This window comes from Suillus subalutaceus (assembly GCF_016647625.1).
Source record: "Suillus subalutaceus strain FC151 chromosome Unknown DFJ58scaffold_177, whole genome shotgun sequence".
Classification (NCBI taxonomy): domain Eukaryota; kingdom Fungi; phylum Basidiomycota; class Agaricomycetes; order Boletales; family Suillaceae; genus Suillus; species Suillus subalutaceus.
In genome coordinates, this window is record NW_024540426.1 from 43,494 (window position 1) to 61,376 (window position 17,883).

Below are 17,883 nucleotides of genomic sequence, written 5' to 3' on the forward strand. Positions count from 1 at the left end.
CTGCACACGCGTTCAATACACGAACATTTCATACACATATTTCCAAGAAGTCACATCTAATCCAGCACGAGTGAATAATGGCCTCGACAGAATCCAACGGAACAACTGGTTCACGTGTCCCCGTCAGCTACGGATGGTTTCCGTTTATTCTGGCGGTATATCACCAAGCGCATCGCCACGAACATCGAACTTCCGACGAGGGAGATGAGCTAGATGCAATTTTAGCACAGGGCTTGCGCAAGTCCAGAAACAATATGAACTACTCACCCCATTGAAGAGCGACGGTATCCACCACCTATATTGAGAACCAAGCAAAGCGCCTGATATTGGGCCGCCTGAAAATATTGGTTCAATGGCGAATAAAGACCGGAAAGCAACTACTCACTGAGTAATCCACTAAAAGCTGACCATCCGCGTACTGTCAGGAGTTACGAGACAGAGCTAGATGATACATACCAGTAAAGGTAAAACATATGCCCATTCGCGCACTACATGTGAGGAGGGTCAACATCATCAGATTGCAAATGCAAGAGAAGCTAACCCCAGCTCAGACAAATTGGGTGTGAGCTCAGTCACCAATGGGACTATCAGCGCGATATCTTGGAAAGTCAGTACCAGGAATTACACAAGTTGTAGTGTGACACATACAAACACAAGAGACGTAGCCGTACGCAAGTCCTAACACAACCACACTGGCCACGTCAGTCAGAGCTATCATGGATATTATGATAGCACTGCATGCGACGGTGGATGCGATCGTAAGGTTCAACACCCCCGTATACCCCGCAACCATTCCTGTCATGCAGCGTCCGACAAAACAGGCTGCATTCATTATCACAAGCTAAAGCGAGTTAAGAATCGACAATAAAGAGAATAATCCTGGCGTACGGAGTAGAACGAGAATTTGGTGTCAATACCATGTTTGGTAGAGTCTAGTTGCAAGTAAAACAGGGGGAAGTAAAACCCGATCTGAAATAGTGTTGACCTAGGCATGATCAACTGTCAAGACTGTGAATCCTTTTGGAGTATGCCAGATACAACATACCCAACGGTCATGAGGATGAAGAGAACCTCGCGAGAGCATTTTCGCGCCACTACCATATAACTGGCAGTCGGTACCGGCAGTTCTCTTGTACGCATGAATAAACAGGCGATCAATAATAGAGCACTGACAAAACCCGCACTGGCGTGAATGCCTCTCGCAAAGCCCACAGTACCATTCAAAAGGTGATTGAGCATGATCGGATGAATCATGGAACCAAGTGGTGTACCGGATGTGACGAGAGACATTGCCAACGTGCGTCTTCTGATGAAGTGCTGAGAGACGACCGCGATACTGGGAGCGTACGTCAGGCCCATCCCAAACCCAGAAATGACACCCTGAAATATAAAAGCCTGGTCGCACTGTATAGGTAGCCCATTGACGACGAAATCGGTCCTGCTGCTCACCAAGTAAAACTGACCAGGCTTTGTGAAGGATAAAGCGAACAAGGACACTGATTGGAGCAGCGACCCCACAATCATCAATCGATAGCTATAAGTAATTTGCGCAGAAATTAACAACTGACTGTATAAAGACATGGCAACTTACAACCACCCTCGATCGTACAGCGGACCTGAGATCAACGTGACATTGACTGCGAGGAACGAGGTCAATGCACCAATCCATCTGACACTGACTGAGACCAAGAACTGCAGACTAAAAGCATATTCACTTACGATATTGCAGATGGTGAATAATTGGTCAGATAAATTCGTGTGTAATAATCTTCCGAGGTCGTTCATCAACTTTGGATATAAATGCTCATGCGACTGCTGCGTACCTTGATAAACTCCAAAAGACGATATGTATCTGTTCAAGTGCTATTGACTGATGTGTCTCGAACGAACAGGGCTAGAACTGACCCAAAACCACAAAATTGCATGAGGAAACTAGGCATCGTCGTGATTGTTAGACACATAGTATGCGGGTATCATTTGAGACACGACTTACCATCCAAAAACAGTCCCCCATGCCCGAAACCCGCCATCCGGAGGGCCTAATTCTGAACAAGCGGTTTGGGAATTAGATGATGGCATGCGTCCTAGCTCTTTCACATCATCTTCTTTCTTGTTCGTCGTGAACGTATTATGGATTGCGGACTTTATTGACATGAAAGTAAATGGGAGTAAAACGCTATGCACCAGCAAACGTTGGGCTTAGTGATTATAAGACCAATAATAATCTTGACCCTGCAAGAGCGCCTCGTGCTAAAGGGGCTACGCGGTAGGAGGTGCATTACATCGCCGACAGGGCGTCAGCAAAACCTTGATGGCGATTGAATGCGCACATATGTAGAAGAAACCCGGACGATCTCTCAGGGTCCATCCCTGTGATGGTAGACAACTGATGACATGACAACAGCTGTCTTGTCACAGGACTGTTGGTTGTTCGGCTTGCGTGGTTGACAGCAGGCTAGGAGACGATTGAGTATCCGCTTTGTCACATGGACAAGTGATTATGCATACAAACGACAGATAACTTACCTAATGCAGGGACTATGTCGGGTACATAGTTACATTGAGGCCTTGGAAGGAATTAAGAAATACCGCCAGGGGATACATGGGTGTAATATACGTCCGTTCTTGAAAGAGGTATAATGCTCAGATGTGACCTTCGAGGCTGTTTGTAGTTGAATTCTTCTATCCTTGGCTAGAGGTCATTACCTCAAGGGCTAGTACGGACGAAAAATCATCAGGTGGAAGTGAATCAGTGACTCATGTCTGGTCACAGAGTCCCCTAAGTAGTCGGCATCGGTACCTATCAGTGGCCAGTCACAACCTGCAACACAATGCTGCAAATACAGTTGCTGCGTGGTCAGAAACGCGAACGTCGGACGGCTGCACACACTGGCAGCTGAGCGCTGAGGTCCCAGACTCACTGACGTGTCAACTGGTGTGATAGATAATAATGAGACCTGTATCGCCAATTGCGTACTAGGCAATTTGCAATGCAACAAGCCCATGAGAGAACAAGAGCAGTACTTATAGTACGACTCTACAAAGTAGGGAGAGATCTGTCAAATCCAAACGTCCATATTTTTATGTGTGCGTGAAAAGATTTCCTTTTTCTGAATGCCCAAGCCTAGATTCGCCGTACATGCGCCATCATACTAGTCTACTACCTCTCCATTTCCATCCCATCCCTTTGCTGTTGCATCTGCGTGCTTGTGTTGTCCTCAATTGTCTCTTTGCCATCTTCCGCCTTGCATATAGGCTATGGCCCATTTTTTATCATGTCTCAGATTCCTTGTCCTACCAAGCCTCTGCCACGTACTTGTCAGGTTTTACACTTAAAATGCCACGTGTCCCGCATTCATATGGTCGCCTTCCTTGTCTGCATCTTGCAGTAACCAGTTGAAACCCCTGCCCTGGTAAGTTCGTCCTTCGTCGGCCTGCCCTTTTCAGTTTCCCTTGTCCTTCCCCAGGTGTTGTTCACACGTCGTTGTGATGTTACAATTTATGCGCAAGATCTCGTGCACATCCTGACCTTTCGATATTCATATCTGAGTCGCGATGCTGATATTGTCTTGTATTACACCGCTAATGCCCACGGTGGAAAAAGGCCAAAGCTTGGCGTAGCCACCCCGTCCTCCTCGCCAGCAAGTCAACGCTCCTCAAGCGGTAGCGCGTCACCAGCAGGAACATCAAATGTGATTGATTGAGCTACCCTAGCAACGTTGCAGAGCGGAAGTACCAGAGCAACTACTAGTAATAGACCCTCTTCCCATTTTACAGTTCTCACAAGGTGATTCCCGCCTCTTTCACGCATTGGACAATAGTTGATCTGCTTCCAGCTCCCGCTAGGCTTTCTGTTCTTTCCGAACCTTTTTGTTAGAGTAGATATCACCACATGTACTGAGTATTTGAAGACACATGCAATCCGATGTTGCTCCCAATAAGCAACTGCCATTAATATTGTACTATGGTACGTAGCATTCAGATCACAGAAAAAATATTTGGCGGCAGGTTTCGAACCTGCACCATCCAGGAAGACCAGATTTCGAATCTGTTAACAACTTGGCCATAAGTCTTGTGGTCGAGGTCCGAAGACCTCTCCATGAGCTCATGTCCCAAGTGCGATTATAGAGAAAAGCTACCGGCGTCAGCAAGTTTCGAACCTGCACCATCCAGGAGGAACAGATTTTGAATCTGTTAACCACTTGGCCACGAGTCTTATGCTTGACAACCGAGGATCTCTCGAGTTCATTACCAGGGTCGACCAAAAGCTCTCAGAAGAAGGCGGAGTTAATGAATACAATCATTGAAGTTGTTTTACAACACCGCCTGCGTATGTGATATCTGGTGCAGTTGTCGCAGCCCCGCTGACGTATTCATATTCAGCAATACCTGAAGTCCAAGCAATATGACGATATTGAGCTCAGCGAATTGCAGTTTCTTGATTAGCTGATGGCATGTCCGTGAAGGTGGTCAAGGAGGTAGAACTATATGAAACGTTGAAGGGTGTCTCGTCAATGTAATAATCAGTAAAGTGCCAGTTGTGCTCAGTGACTGTTACACCCGCAATAGACATGCAAAGCGCGGAAAGCCGTGGTTGACACTTACTGTGACGCACTGAGGGAGCGGGACTGGACATCATAGAACTCTCAATCTTGCTTCCAATGACTCTTCCTTTGCGACACGAGCACAAGATGTTGCTGGCGCCTACGAGAGCCTTTGTCACAAACGACAAATATCTCTCCTCCCTACCACAGGTATATCTGCTAGTCGGGAGCAGCCTGTGACAGCGCGACATCAACCACTTCAGTTTTCTGAAAATATTACGCGTCACCACGTGAGTGGGAATTCTGTTGAGGTGATTGCATATCATTCCTCTAGGAAGGAGTACTGGAAAATGTGATATCATCCTTGTCATTTTATCTTCCAGCGTTGCTACTGCGATGCTCCAGTACATTGTCAACGAGCAGACAGCTTTTCGATACAGGCTCTAAAACCCAAGAAACTTGACGCGAGTGTGGAAAAAACTTCATACCAGGTTGAGAAGACCGTCGGTCACAGCCAAAAAAAACCACGTCCTGCAAATCACTTCAGGCCCCTCCTCTCGCATATCGGAATCTGATCGAAAGAAGTTGCACAGCCCGTTCCTTTATCGCCTTGATGGCAGTCAAGCGACAAGAATATTTACAAAAATAGTGACGGACCTAGTGGAAAGGACCTGCCACTCCCAGTGTTAATGGCCAAGTACAAGAAGAGGGATAAGTCCTCAATTCGGCAGCCATGAGCCAGATGAAGACCTACCTAAGATGCGCTGCCTTCTAAGAAATATGTATCGCATGATGATAAACATCATGGCACCAGCCAGTGAAACGATCTGTTATGTAGGTTGATTTGATTTGACTCGACGTGAATTCTGGAGAAAAAATAATAGTGACGGTCGACTCACCCCAGAGAACAGACCCGGTATCCACCAGGTATAACTAGATGTTAGCAGAGCGCCGGATATGGGTGTTCCTGTATAAAGAATTGGAATTTGAAGCAAGAAACGACACCACTGCACTCACCAATCAAACCTCCGAATCCTATACAGTGAGGATCGCGACAAGTTTGAACAACATGGAAGTAACAGTAACGTTGATAATATTTACCAAGAATAAAGACACAGATGCCCATCCGCGCGCTGTGATCCAAATAAGATGGTTCGTACGTTCAAACATAAATGATCACTTGCCCAAGCTCAGAGAGGTCGGGCGTTAAAGTAGCAATGAGTGGAGCCATCATCGCAATGTCTACATGCAATGGTGAACCCATCTGAAACTTGCACACCAATGATAGCAGAAACAATTACTTACTCAGCCCTGCAAAATAGCCATAAAGCACACCAAGCACAACGACGCTAGCCAAGCTACCCATCCCAATCATGCCTAAAATGAGCACACCGCACGAAATCGACGACACTATAGTCCAAGTTCAGAACACCCGTGAATGCCTCAATGAACCCCGACGTGAGTCGCCCTATAAAATTGGACCCATTTAGAATCACTAGCTGGAGATTTTGTCAGCAGACCAATGACTTGCGCAGTGCTGGAACCCACAGAGTAAAACGAGAAGTTAACGCTGATGTCGTGCTTGATAGAGTCGAAGTTGAAAGAAGAATAATGGGTAGAAGACGCCAATCTGGAAAAGGAAGCCCCTGCGGGATGGTTAGTTGGAGGAATTCGAGAAAAGGTACGTAGTAGGTCTCACCCTACTATCAGGAGAATAAATGGTACGTCGTGAATACATGTTCTAGATACCACAATATAATTCACTGGTGTCGCCGGCGGATCAAGGCGAGTTCGCATGCACAGACATGCAGTTAAGAGAAATGAGCTGATCAACCCTGCGCTTGCACGGACGCCATGGGCGAAGCCAAGAGGGCCGTTGAGGAGGTTATTGAGCATGATTGGATGGATGATAGCGCCTAGCGATGAGCCCGTAGCGACGAACGTCATAACCAGTGTGCGCCTCCGTCGGAAATGATGCGAGATCACAGCTATGCTAGGGATATACATGAGCCCTGATGCGATACCCAAGCCTAAACCTTGAGAGAGAAATATCTAAGACTGAGTCAGAAAACGATGTTTTTAAATCAGGTGAGGTTACCTGGTAGTACTGATCGGGTTTCGATAAAGACAACATAAATAGACAGAAACTCTGCAAAAACGATCCGGCAATCATGAGATGGTAACTAGTTAAGCTTGTTGAAGTATCATCGAGAACCTCCGACATATCTACACTCACAAATATCCTCGGTCGTACAGCAAACCTGACACGAGGCCCAAAGAAATTATTAAAAACGCGCTCGTGCTCCCGATCCATCTGCAAGGCTTGAAGATACCTGCTATGAAAATGCAAGTAGAAACTCACGATATAGCAGACGACTGTCTCATTTGTCAGGTAATGTTGGGTATAAAAGTCTAGAGGGTAATAGATTGAATATTACATGCGCATATGCTTGTGTTTGTCTACAGCAATACCTTGATAGACACCAAATGAATCGGTATACCTTTTAACCTGAGTCAGTCGCAAAGTCATTTCCTGTCAACACTTGCACCAGACTCACCCAAACCCACAAAACTGTACAAGAAACCTGTGTAGACCGAGTCAGGGCCAGACCAAAGAGTTCGAGTCTTCTTACGCTCCAAAAGCAGTGGCCCAAGCTGCCAGACCACCTTCGGGACACTCATCCGGGCTTGAGGGAGGGTCCCAATCCTTGGAGACTCGACATGCTTCCAATGTCTCTGAGCCTTCTTTATCATCCTGGAAGGCGGCCCCTTCTGTATGGACCGTTCGAAGCTCAGATTCGGCTACCATCCTGGGCTGGGAGAACTGACCATGACAGCAAGTACAATACTTAGGTTTTTATATGCACGCACCCGATTATGACCGTATGTCTGCCCAGTCGGGCGACTAATGCGGCAAACGTCAAATGTCGAAGCGCTTTGGCGGGATCTATATGATGCGAATTTGCAAACAGACATTTTTTCGGGCCGAGCCAATGGTCGACCCTTGAAAAAAAGAAGGCCAGATAAGAACGTTTATTGCTGATACAAGGCGGAGCGTAATCCATGGTGAAAACAACCCTGATCCTGGGGTGGTGAGTGGCAGCCGACGTTTATTGACATCCGGAAGGAACAAACGCAGGAGTCTGGAGATGTTGGTGTTGTTGGTGTTGTTGTTCAAGTTGTTGGAGGTGCCGTGCTACGCGCGCAGCTTAGGTGGTATGTATTGAGCATATGCCAATTGCTTTAATCTTGTTATTGATTTTTTGGAGTATGGTTGGAATTTGTTACAGATTCAGATGAGACGTTCCATATAGACAGTACTTAGATACGGGCGGAAGTCCGAGGATCTTTGGATAGTGACTATCATTCGAATACCCTGTTGATGCACCGTACATGGTGGTGTGAAGTTGAAAACTGCAACAGTCTAGAGTCCGGTGTTTTGCTTCTGTTTGTATTTTTGACTCAGCATCGTGACTAGTACAAGAATTGTATCCTTCTGTAGTTTCCGCGGCTGCCACTGTATCAAGGAATCATCTGTTCACTGATGTCTGGTCCTTTGAAACGGTACGCAATACCGTACTGCTAAACTGCAGCTTTCACAGTAGTATCATCGACCCCAGTGACTTCCAAATGATTCCAGTAGGATCCTCCCAAACGACTGTACCCCCCATATTGCAAACGACTTGAACAGCGTGACACTGCCTGGCAACATGTTGACTACCAGCATCGGAAGTATACGCTCAGACACACTCCCTTAAACGATCTTAGGCCCTTAGGGAATTTGACGAGATTGTGGGCCAGTGATATATTGGTTTCGGCTAGGATGGACTCGGACTACATCCATTTTGCACGAATGCCATCCGCGTCTGGCTTTGTTGATTTATACTCCTGGACTCACCCGGTCGGCGATGGGGTCTTGGGGGACTTCACTTTCTGCCCTGCACGGTTTCCACTTGCTATAGTAACTGCCCACTCAGACATGTGAGTAAACGTTTACATCTTTTTACCCAGTCCACTCGTAAGCTAAACTACATGGGCAGTGATAGCCATGCATACGATATCCATATGAAGTGAATTACAACGAACGACGCTCACCCCGACGCAGCGAAACCATTCCTGAAAATATTCGACATTGGCATACTGATCGCGACAGATCCCGATTCGCTCATTCTCGGAAACTGCATTAGTATGCTACATTGGAACCTTGTAGAAAACAAGGGCATGGTGATATGGTCGGGGAATTTGGGTCTGGAAATCCAAGGCGGACTACTAGGTAAAGTATCTCTACAAGTTGACTTCGGTTAGAAACTAAATGATATCACCACTCACTCGTCTTTGTCAACTTTCATGGAACCTTTTACCTTCACGTATCGGAGCCGGCACCCGTGCAGGCTGGGATGTAACAGACACTTGCGTCTGTACCTGCGAAGGTGGTTTGAGGTGAGGTGTTGGTGTTGGAGGAGACCTACGTGCGTTGCTTAATTGTTGTGTACTGCGCATATAATTATTGATTTTCGGACTATGCTTTTACAGATTCAGATCAGACGTGCTACATATGTACGACGTTGACGGTACTCAATTCAATCTGTGATGTGACTCCGGCCCACAAGATGTTGCTTCGTATATGTTATACCACCCACCTAGCCTACTGATTGGTAGCAACGAGCACCATATATGAAACGAGATATCCTGGAGTTTTGCACATTTTTCTGATGGAGGCGCACCAAGTAAATTCCAATTGAACTTGCTGTGACCGGTTGACCTCGTTCAAGCCAGGCCCTCGTGCTCCTGACATTTTAAGTATCAACATAGTGTGTCGCGGTGCCTATCGGCCTAGACAGAATCCAACGGCACAACTGGTTCACATGTCCCCGCCAGCTATCGTTTATTCCGGCGGTATATCACCAAGCGCATTACCACGAACATGATACTTCCGACGAGGGAAATGAGCTAGATGCAAATCTTAGCAGTGTTTGGACAAATGCAGGAACAATGACAACTACTCACCCCACTGAAAAGCGACGCTATCCACCACCTATATTGAGAACCAAGCAAAGCGCCTGATATTGGGCCACCTGAAAATATTGGTTCAATGGCGGATGAAGACCGGAAAGTAACTACTCACCGAGTAATCCAGCAAAAGCTGATCATTCGCGCATTGTCAGGAGTTCCGAGACAGAGCTAGATGATACATACCAGTGAAGGCAAAACATATGCCCATTCGCGCTCTCAATATGAGGGTCAACATCACCAGAATGCAAATGTAAGAGAAACCAACCCTAGCTCGGACAAATTGGGCGTGAGCTCAGTCACCAATGGGACTATCAGCGCGATGTCTTGGAAAGTCAGCACCAGGAATCACATAAGCTGCAGTAACACATACAAACACCAGAAAAGTACCCATATGCAAGTCCTAACATAACCACGCTGGCCATGTCACTCAAAGCTATCATGGATATTATGACAGCACTGCATGCGACGGTGGATGCGATCGTGAGGTTCAACACCCCCGTATACGCCGCAATTATTCCTGTCATGCAGCGTCCGACAAAACAGGCTGCATTCATTATCACAAGCTAAGGCGGGTTAAGAATTGACAACAAAGAGAATAATCCTGGGCGTACGGAGTAGAACGAGAATTTGGTGTCAATGCCATGTTTGGTAGAGTCTAGTTGCAAGTAAAACAGGGGGAAGTAAAACCCGATCTGAAATAGTGTTGACCTAGGCATGATCAACTGTCAAGACTGTGAATCCTTTTGGAGTATGCCAGATACAACATACCCAACGGTCATGAGGATGAAGAGAACCTCGCGAGAGCATTTTCGCGCCACTACCGTATAACTGACAGTTGGTACTGACAGTTCTCTTGTACGCATACATAAACAGGCGATCAATAACAAAGCACTGACAAAACCCGCACTGGCGCGAACACCTCTTGCAAAGCCAACAGTACCATTCAAAAGGTCATTCAGCATGATCGGATGAATCATGGCACCCAGTGGTGAACCGGACGCGACGAGAGACACCACCAGCGTGCGTCTTTTGGAGAAGTGCTGAGAGACAACCGCGAGACTGGGACTGTACGTTAGGCCCATCCCAATCCCAGAAAGGACACCTTGAACCATGAAAATCTAATCGCCACATATAGGTAGCCCATCGACGACAATATTAATCGGGCTGCTCACCAAGTAAAACTGACCAGGCTTTGCGAAGGACAGAGCGAACAAGGACACTGATTGGAGCAGCGACCCCACAATCATCAATCGATAGCTATCAGTAATTTGTGTAGAAATTAACGACTGACTATATAAATATATGGCAACTTACAACCACCCTCGGTCGTACAGCGGACCTGAGATCAACGTGACATTGATTATGAGGAACGAGGTCAATGCCCCAATCCATCTGACACTGACTGAGACCAGGAACTGCAGACTAAAAGCATATTCACTTACGATATTGCAGATGGTGGATGATTGGTCAGATACATTCGTGTGTAATAATCTTCCGAGGTCGTTTATCAACTTTGGATATAAATGCTCATGCGACTGCTGCGTACCTTGATAAACTCCAAAAGACGATACGTATCTGTTCAAGTGCTATTGGCTGATGTCTCGAACGAATGGAGCTAGAACCAACCCAAAAGTACAAAATTGCATGAGGAAACTAGGCATCGTTGTGATTGTTAGACACACAGCATGTGGGTTGGAACTACGGCTTACCACCCAAAAACAGTCCCCCAGGCCCGAAACCCGCCATCCGGAGGGCCTGATTCTGAACGAGCTGTTTGGGAATCAGATGACGGTATATGTCCTAGCTCTTCCAGATCATCTTCTTTCTTGTCCATCGTGAACGTATTATGGACTGCGGACTTTATTGACATAGAAGTAAATGGGAGTAAAACGTTATGCACCAGCAAATGTTGGGCTTACTGATTATAAGGCAGATATAAGCTTGACCCTGCAAGAGCATCTCGTGCTAAAGGGGCTAGGCTGGAGAAGGTGCATTAATCACCAACAGGCATCAGCAAAACCTTGACGGCGATTAAATGTGCGTATAGAAAAACCCGGAGGGTCTCTCAGGGTCCATCCCCGTAATGGTAGATACCTGGTGACATGATAACAGCTGTCTTGTCAGGGATATATATATATGACTGTTGATTGATCGGTTTATGTGGTTGGTTGACAGCGGGCTAGGAGACGATTGAGTATCCGCTTTGTCACATGGACAGTGATGATGCATACAAATGATAGATAACTTACCTAATGCCACGAACTGTGTCTATGATGTACGTCCGTTCTTGAAAGGAATAGGTATGATGCTCAGATGACCTTCGAGGCCGTTTTTAGTCGAATTCTTGTATCCCTAGCTGGAGGTCGAAAAATCTTCAGGTGGAAGTGAATTAGTGATGTCTGGTCAGAGTCCCCTCAGTAGTCCGCATCGGTGCCTATCAGCAGCCAGTCACAACCTGCAACACAACACTGCACATTATAGTTGCTGCGTGGTCAGAATACGAACGACGGCTGCACACACTCAGGCTGCCAGTGTCAACTAGGGTGATAGAAATATCTTCTAACTCCTGAAGCCTGAGACTTGTATCGCCGATTGCGTACTAGGCAATTTGCAATAAAACAAGCTGTGTCGGCCTCCTATGAGCAATAGTGAATTAGTGAAGTTGCGCGGCAAGCTAGCTTGTCATACTAAGTGCACGTGTCCAGCGTGCGGTGTCAGTACTGCAAATGAATTATGGGAAAGGCGAGCCCACATAAGCAAACACAGTACTACAAATGAGGGAAGCTCACCTGTGTGCTTCTTCAAACCTCGCTATTGTCAGTTATCTACATTGATATACTAGGATTCGAGCTACAGTTTCAACTACTCTGCTGTGTGTACGACGTTGCCAGTATGCCAAACGCCGAAGGCAACAATCAGGAGTTCTTCCGCGAGTGTTGCATTATATGGTGGTGACAGTACTGTGTCGGTACACGTCTCACCATCCTTTGACAGTTTGATCCACTGTTCACCTGGACCCAACAAATGCGCTGCTACTACCATAATAGTTTGTCACGCTGAAGGATGGTCCGGAATGAAGAACATGGTAAATCGTCTATTTTCTCGTTCCTCTGCTCCCCAGCGCTATACTCGCCCACGCAGGATTCCCCTTGTGGACGTTTTTGCGACACAGGGTAAATATGTAAGTTCTCCTAACCTTTCGATATTCATATCGTGATGCTGATATTGTCTCGTAGCGCACCGCTAATACCAGTGGAAAAGGGCATTTGTTGGTGCAGCCACGACATCCTCCTCGCCAGCAAGCCCACGCTGGTGCCTCAATCAGCAGCACTCCACCAACAGGGACATCAAATGTGATTGACGGAGCCACCCCAGCAACGTTGCAGATCGGAAGCACCAGTACTGTGCAGCTACTAGTAACAGACCCCCTTCCATTGGACGTTGAATATGTTCCAGACTCATCGGCTGTTTTGCAGTTCTCATAAGGGGGTTCCCACGTCTTTCCCGCATTGGACTCTCGCTAGGCTTTCTGTCCTTTCCGAACCTTTGCATTAGAGTAGAGAAAATATCACTAGTCTACATATACTGAGTATCTGAAGACGCATACAATTCAATGTTGCTACTAATAAATGACTGCCATTGCAGTATGGTACGCAGCATTCAGATCATAGAGAAAAACATTGTCGGCAGGTTTCGAACCTGCACCATCCAGGAAGACCAGATTTCGAATCTGTTAACAACTTGGCAATAAATCTTATGGTTGACGTTCAAAGACCGTTCCATGAGCTCATGTCCAGGGTGCGATCATAGAGAAAAATTACTGTCACCAGGTTTCGAACCTGCACCATCCGAGACGAACAGATTTTGAATCTGTTAACGCCTTGGCCATGAGCCCTATGGTTGATGTGTTCGAAGACCTCTTGAATTCATGCCCATTGAAGGTGGAGAAAAAACCATTGTCGGCTAAGACCAGTTACGCTAAATCGACGAGTTCAAGCTAAGCATGCCAAGCAGCTAAAGTCTGCCTGACGATGTGGCTGGTTGTGCTGGTGACTCGCGAAAATGACAGTAGCTCACCGTAGTGTCGTGAATCACGAATCAGTCCTACTACATGTACCAGCTTGCGCAGCCGTACAAAGCACGCGAACTAGGGTCCCGGGAATTTGCACCAGGCAAATTTGCCCAGCTAATTTACCCTGCAAATTTACCGTGAATGACAGTGTCAATTTCACACCCTCGAAAACAGTGTCAATTTGGGTGAATTTGTTTCTACTGGACCCAGAACACCTGAAAAGCTTATATATGATATACTGGACAATCCTGACAGCTCAGACGCTTGAAAGATTTGCATAGCTTATTGTGGCTCTAGTATCTACATAGTTGAAATAAAATTTATATTTGGTCGAACACCATTATGCCGATGACGACCGAAATATTATGAAAATTAAGAACTTGAAATCAGTCCGTAATAATTCCAACAGCGTTACAGCTTACATGGAGCCAAATCTCAAGGATCGACTGTCTGAACTGCGACACAAGCATGGCGAAAGAGTGGCGGAAAGAAGCAAGAGAGTATATGGCGTCCCAGGCAACAGGAGGGAAAGCAAAGGTCGCAGAAGAAGCATTGGACTCGGATTCTAACGAACATGTTCTTGCGTCGGAGGGTAACAGAACGGCCAATGAAGAAAGCGAGAATGGAGTTGCAGGCTGCATCAAGTTCAAAATCAGTCATGCCATTCAATAAGGCATATGTTACGGAAGGAACAAAGCAGTTGAAGATGAATGGGGATCACGCACTGATGCTATTCGTTACGTGCACTGGAGTTCCGCCAGACATCATCAATAAGCTTCATCGACGACACCAATGGATGACGAGTGGGAGACATGGGAGTCTGTAGAGTAAATTACAGTCAATTAGGTGAAATTCACCTGCAAATTAACGCTAATCAGCGTCAAAAGCTGGAGCTTTCGGGGGCTCTGCTCCCGAACCCCCGTCAGTAAATTTGTGTGAATTTCGTGTCATTCACACCTGTAAATTTGGCCCTCTGCGAGGGCCATGCTAATTAGCCTGTCAACCAGACGCCATACCCTAATTCCCGGGACCCTAACGCGAACAATCTGACGTTAGCGGTGGTCTTCGATAAAAGTGCATGTAACAGTAGTGTCCTGTCATCGCTCGATGATAGATGGTACAGCCCGTATCGATGTCAATTTGTATGCATAATCTCCCGCGTATATGAGCCAGCCCATATGTAGAGCTGCGCGTCCCTATGGTGGCCTTACTTGCGCGTAACAACCTGTAGACAGAATCAACTTATAGCGATCAGGTGATCGAGTTGGCGGTCGCCACTCACAAAGTAACGTCCCAAGTGGCAACTCAAAGGAACTTCGTGCCTCATCTCGAACTGACACTCAAAGGCCATGAGAAATCGGTGGAGCAGGGCCAGCGGCCTAAGCCCAGAGCAAGGCAGACAAGCTGTGACGATGATCGATGCTAGCTACGAGCATGGTTAAACGTTGAACATTAATTATGCCACACAGGTGAATCGGCAAGCTCGGGGTCTCTCGGGGTTCATCGAATACTTCAGCACCGGCTCGGCCGCGGCCCGCGTCTTGGAAACAACATCCAAAGCTCGTCAGCGCGAACAGGTATCTCATCTTGCATTTGACCAACTGACCATACTCCTGCACACCGTATTTCGCCTAGTTATTCCATGAGTATAAAGTGATTTGCCCCACGACAATCTGAGCCAGATCATAACCAGTCTCTTCAACAGCATCTTCAATACATCTCCCGAATTCGATACCAACCTCTGCCCCGCCTCTTCCTTTATTCCTAGGCCGCGCATTATCAAGCCACGTATGCACAGTGTCCTCCTTCCCATATCTCCTGGTCCAAACAATGCAGTCACGCTCCCAGGAAAAGTCCAAACTTCGTGGTATGGAGTTCACGCGTCACGGTTGATGCCAGTCGATGCCCCCTCCTGCGTTGTGTTCAACTTTGCAAGCACCTCATTGACATCATCTGAGCTAGACACTCTGAACTCTGGCAATTCCTACACATCTTGACAGAATTATCGAACTCTCGGGCGCACTGATACTGTGCTGTCTGTGCAGATCGCCAGGAAGTTCCTTCCATGCTCATGGTGTATCTTCCAATGCCACTGGAAAGCTAATACATATGTGTTTCACGACGCGATTCTCTGCACAAAGGCAGTCGTCGCCATCCAGGCGCTTTTTGCCATTGTTGAGTAAGTACATTACACTACTGTATGAAAACTCCCCGCATGCTTACATATGGTGAACCTGTCCCTCTTGCTTCCATTCAACATTCACTTGCTCTAGAACTCCCATTTCGCATCCGACAATTGCTTCGATGAGGCCTGCGAGAACTTGCGAGTCCGTAGTCTGTCGACTTCCATTAATATTCTCTTCCCAGCCGAACCTGCTACTAGGCAGCGAGCGACTCCATCATACTTAACTATTCCCGCTACTAGTTATGGCACTTGAGAAGTTCTCAATTGGAATTTGAGAGAACTGAACTATCGTTTTCTTGTCGATCGTACCATCTTTCTTGCACACGGAAAGGAAAGGTGGGTGGCGACGCGAATTGGTTCCGCGTCCCACTCGTCATCTTCGTGTTCGCCTCACAGCTTATTGCTGTGTAGATCAAACGTGCGGCCGGTGCTATGACCATCTTCCTATATTCTTACAATATATAGAAATAAGTGCTGTGACAAAACCTGGAATAAATACAAATCAATTTTCCTGCACTCTGTAGACTACTTGACAATTGTAAATCATATCAAACGTATCCCGAACTACACACTACTGCTGGTCGACACTTGGACACGTTCCTGGAAAGCAATTGAAGTCATAACGGTTGCTGTATCAGAGTCGGCCACCAGCTTGGCATGATATTCTCGAATGCTAAGGATGAGGCGTGGCCCCAGCATAAACATCTGCGCGACCTGGAAGACCTGAGCGAGACCAAAATAAATCTGAACGTCCAGGGAATTTGGGTCCTATATAAATGATGAACCATGGTCGCATGTAGAGGTCAGTGATAGATCGGCATACCGCTGAGAGCGTCGGAGAGAATAAACCGATCTGGAAGCAAGAGACAATCAAAACACTGGCACATGCAAAACTTCAGCGGAAAAAGAGAACCACATTCGCATTATGAGCTCACCTTGCAAAGTAGTTAACGTGAGTTCGCATCAACACCGTGAAACAGTCCCCCAAAACACTACTTGTTGAGTGTCGTCGCAGTTCACGGAAGTGCTTTACAGCAATCCAAACCGCGAGACACAACACAAGGACTTCCCATACAGCGCCAAGTGTCCAAGTTATGGAATACAGAGATAAGGCATCTCCAGCATAGAAAATCATGCACTGATAGGTGCCAGATAAAATAAATTCCTCTGGTACTCGTCGATAAGCATGATGCACTTAAACATTTCACACATAATTAATGCTCACCCCCTGAAATCTGCATTATCTCTATCGCGAGCATCACTGCGTTGGGGATTCTGATGGCAAGAAAGATGACAACGAGGAATATCAGCACCTTTCTTGATCGCTGATACATAGCGTGTAACCGAGTGATCATGATGACTTGCATGATGTTTGAGTCAAGTCAATATCACGGAGGTGTATAGCTCACCGCCAAGTATCACATCTACAACGTCAGTCATGCAATCACGTGTGTTGTACATGATGAGGCCTGACAGTGACAAATACAGAGTTATCCGCCTCGGAGGGTCACGCGCTTGAAACACACTCACAACTGTGGGAGTCATTATATTGAACCAACGAGTTGATTGAGGATCTCACTCACCCCTACATAGTAGTTCAGTGTTTGGACGGGAATTGGAGGCATCGGTGTGGAATACTCACTGCATCTGTCGTCCAAATTGTTGGAACACCGACTGTATGGTACTCGTCACAAGAAAGAAACAGTCTATGGGAGGAGACATACTAAACATGTTGATCCTGATTATAAGGGATATGTGATGAGCGCAACATTAATGGCTTAAACTTCCAAACGTACACAGCAGTCACTATTCCAGCATAGCGCACCTAGGATAGTCAGCAAAAATTGAACTTTCTGAGCGTAAATATTGTGACACAAGGTGCATACACTGAGATAGAGAAAGGTCATCAGGGACCAGCGTTGCCTCTGCCGTGACCAAGTTGTATTTTCATGTCATTCTTCTGATGTGGGAGTCTGCTTACCCAGATTAGTTCAACCTATAACACAATGAATATAAGCGAGTTAGCTGTCCCAGTAATAAGTCCACCTACTTCTTGTCCGAACGTCAGT

At 46.6% G+C, this 17,883-nt stretch overlaps 7 protein-coding genes across 7 annotated transcripts; 2 read left to right on the forward strand and 5 right to left on the reverse strand.

Moving 5' to 3' along the window:
* DFJ58DRAFT_148802 (major facilitator superfamily domain-containing protein) lies at positions 1-2,481 on the reverse strand. The gene is made up of 14 exons (XM_041378892.1): positions 1,994-2,481; positions 1,906-1,932; positions 1,824-1,852; positions 1,720-1,768; positions 1,592-1,669; positions 1,450-1,534; positions 1,046-1,395; positions 889-985; positions 649-841; positions 542-599; positions 457-488; positions 386-403; positions 268-335; positions 1-209 (listed from the first exon to the last, which is right to left on the reverse strand). The coding sequence occupies exons 1-14, from the start codon at positions 2,152-2,154 to the stop codon at positions 111-113; spliced, it is 1,344 nt and encodes a 447-aa protein (XP_041237517.1). The 5' UTR covers positions 2,155-2,481; the 3' UTR covers positions 1-110.
* Position 2,482: 1 nt separating this feature from the next.
* Positions 2,483-3,036, reverse strand: DFJ58DRAFT_148801 (uncharacterized protein). Its single transcript, XM_041378891.1, has one exon. It carries the CDS (start codon positions 3,003-3,005, stop codon positions 2,715-2,717), a length of 291 nt encoding a protein of 96 aa, XP_041237518.1. The 5' UTR covers positions 3,006-3,036; the 3' UTR covers positions 2,483-2,714.
* A 2,338-nt stretch (positions 3,037-5,374) lies between these two features.
* On the reverse strand, positions 5,375-7,353 carry DFJ58DRAFT_718912 (major facilitator superfamily domain-containing protein; the record flags this gene model as incomplete). Its single annotated transcript, XM_041384544.1, has 14 exons — positions 5,375-5,511; positions 5,562-5,579; positions 5,646-5,677; positions 5,729-5,786; positions 5,850-5,954; positions 5,977-6,039; positions 6,089-6,174; positions 6,244-6,596; positions 6,643-6,727; positions 6,781-6,866; positions 6,907-6,956; positions 7,017-7,045; positions 7,103-7,129; positions 7,178-7,353. 14 exons carry the CDS (start codon positions 7,351-7,353, stop codon positions 5,375-5,377), a joined length of 1,305 nt encoding a protein of 434 aa, XP_041237519.1.
* Positions 7,354-8,113: 760 nt separating this feature from the next.
* On the forward strand, positions 8,114-9,251 carry DFJ58DRAFT_816269 (uncharacterized protein). The gene is made up of 3 exons (XM_041391742.1): positions 8,114-8,525; positions 8,585-9,013; positions 9,078-9,251. The coding sequence occupies exons 1-2, from the start codon at positions 8,368-8,370 to the stop codon at positions 8,616-8,618; spliced, it is 192 nt and encodes a 63-aa protein (XP_041237520.1). The 5' UTR covers positions 8,114-8,367; the 3' UTR covers positions 8,619-9,013; positions 9,078-9,251.
* Positions 9,252-9,551: 300 nt separating this feature from the next.
* On the reverse strand, positions 9,552-11,324 carry DFJ58DRAFT_816278 (major facilitator superfamily domain-containing protein). Its single transcript, XM_041391743.1, has 12 exons — positions 11,267-11,324; positions 11,184-11,210; positions 11,104-11,132; positions 11,000-11,048; positions 10,872-10,949; positions 10,730-10,814; positions 10,326-10,675; positions 10,169-10,265; positions 9,928-10,120; positions 9,823-9,880; positions 9,670-9,772; positions 9,552-9,619 (listed from the first exon to the last, which is right to left on the reverse strand). The coding sequence occupies exons 2-11, from the start codon at positions 11,201-11,203 to the stop codon at positions 9,706-9,708; spliced, it is 1,026 nt and encodes a 341-aa protein (XP_041237521.1). The 5' UTR covers positions 11,204-11,210; positions 11,267-11,324; the 3' UTR covers positions 9,552-9,619; positions 9,670-9,705.
* A 1,306-nt stretch (positions 11,325-12,630) lies between these two features.
* DFJ58DRAFT_734468 (uncharacterized protein) lies at positions 12,631-13,042 on the forward strand (the record flags this gene model as incomplete). The annotated part of the gene is made up of 2 exons (XM_041386488.1): positions 12,631-12,738; positions 12,794-13,042. The coding sequence occupies 2 exons, from the start codon at positions 12,631-12,633 to the stop codon at positions 13,040-13,042; spliced, it is 357 nt and encodes a 118-aa protein (XP_041237522.1).
* A 3,250-nt stretch (positions 13,043-16,292) lies between these two features.
* DFJ58DRAFT_148959 (uncharacterized protein) lies at positions 16,293-17,883 on the reverse strand. The gene is made up of 8 exons (XM_041378893.1): positions 17,865-17,883; positions 17,640-17,810; positions 17,453-17,520; positions 17,224-17,346; positions 17,040-17,174; positions 16,750-16,981; positions 16,638-16,692; positions 16,293-16,582 (listed from the first exon to the last, which is right to left on the reverse strand). Exons 2-8 carry the CDS (start codon positions 17,696-17,698, stop codon positions 16,379-16,381), a joined length of 876 nt encoding a protein of 291 aa, XP_041237523.1. The 5' UTR covers positions 17,699-17,810; positions 17,865-17,883; the 3' UTR covers positions 16,293-16,378.

Bases quoted from the DNA above. Each gene is read 5' to 3' on its own strand.
- DFJ58DRAFT_148802 (XM_041378892.1), bottom strand. From the start codon at position 2,154: ATGTCAATAAAGTCCGCAATCCATAATACGTTCACGACGAACAAGAAA. The intron at 1,670-1,719 runs GTAAGTGAATAT...AGTCAGTGTCAG, and splicing joins TATTCACCATCTGCAATATC to ATGGATTGGTGCATTGACCT. The intron at 1,396-1,449 runs GTGAGCAGCAGG...CAGTGCGACCAG, and splicing joins AGCCTGGTCAGTTTTACTTG to GCTTTTATATTTCAGGGTGT.
- DFJ58DRAFT_148801 (XM_041378891.1), bottom strand. From the start codon at position 3,005: ATGGGCTTGTTGCATTGCAAATTGCCTAGTACGCAATTGGCGATACAG.
- DFJ58DRAFT_816269 (XM_041391742.1), top strand. From the start codon at position 8,368: ATGGACTCGGACTACATCCATTTTGCACGAATGCCATCCGCGTCTGGC. The intron at 8,526-8,584 runs GTGAGTAAACGT...CTACATGGGCAG, and splicing joins GTAACTGCCCACTCAGACAT to TGATAGCCATGCATACGATA.
- DFJ58DRAFT_816278 (XM_041391743.1), bottom strand. From the start codon at position 11,203: ATGCAATTTTGTACTTTTGG. The intron at 10,950-10,999 runs GTAAGTGAATAT...AGTCAGTGTCAG, and splicing joins CATCCACCATCTGCAATATC to ATGGATTGGGGCATTGACCT. The intron at 9,881-9,927 runs GTATGTGTTACT...TGACTTTCCAAG, and splicing joins TGGGTACTTTTCTGGTGTTT to ACATCGCGCTGATAGTCCCA.
- DFJ58DRAFT_148959 (XM_041378893.1), bottom strand. From the start codon at position 17,698: ATGCACCTTGTGTCACAATATTTACGCTCAGAAAGTTCAATTTTTGCT. The intron at 16,982-17,039 runs GTGAGCATTAAT...GACGAGTACCAG, and splicing joins GATAATGCAGATTTCAGGGG to AGGAATTTATTTTATCTGGC. The intron at 16,693-16,749 runs GTGAGCTCATAA...TGCATGTGCCAG, and splicing joins CACGTTAACTACTTTGCAAG to TGTTTTGATTGTCTCTTGCT.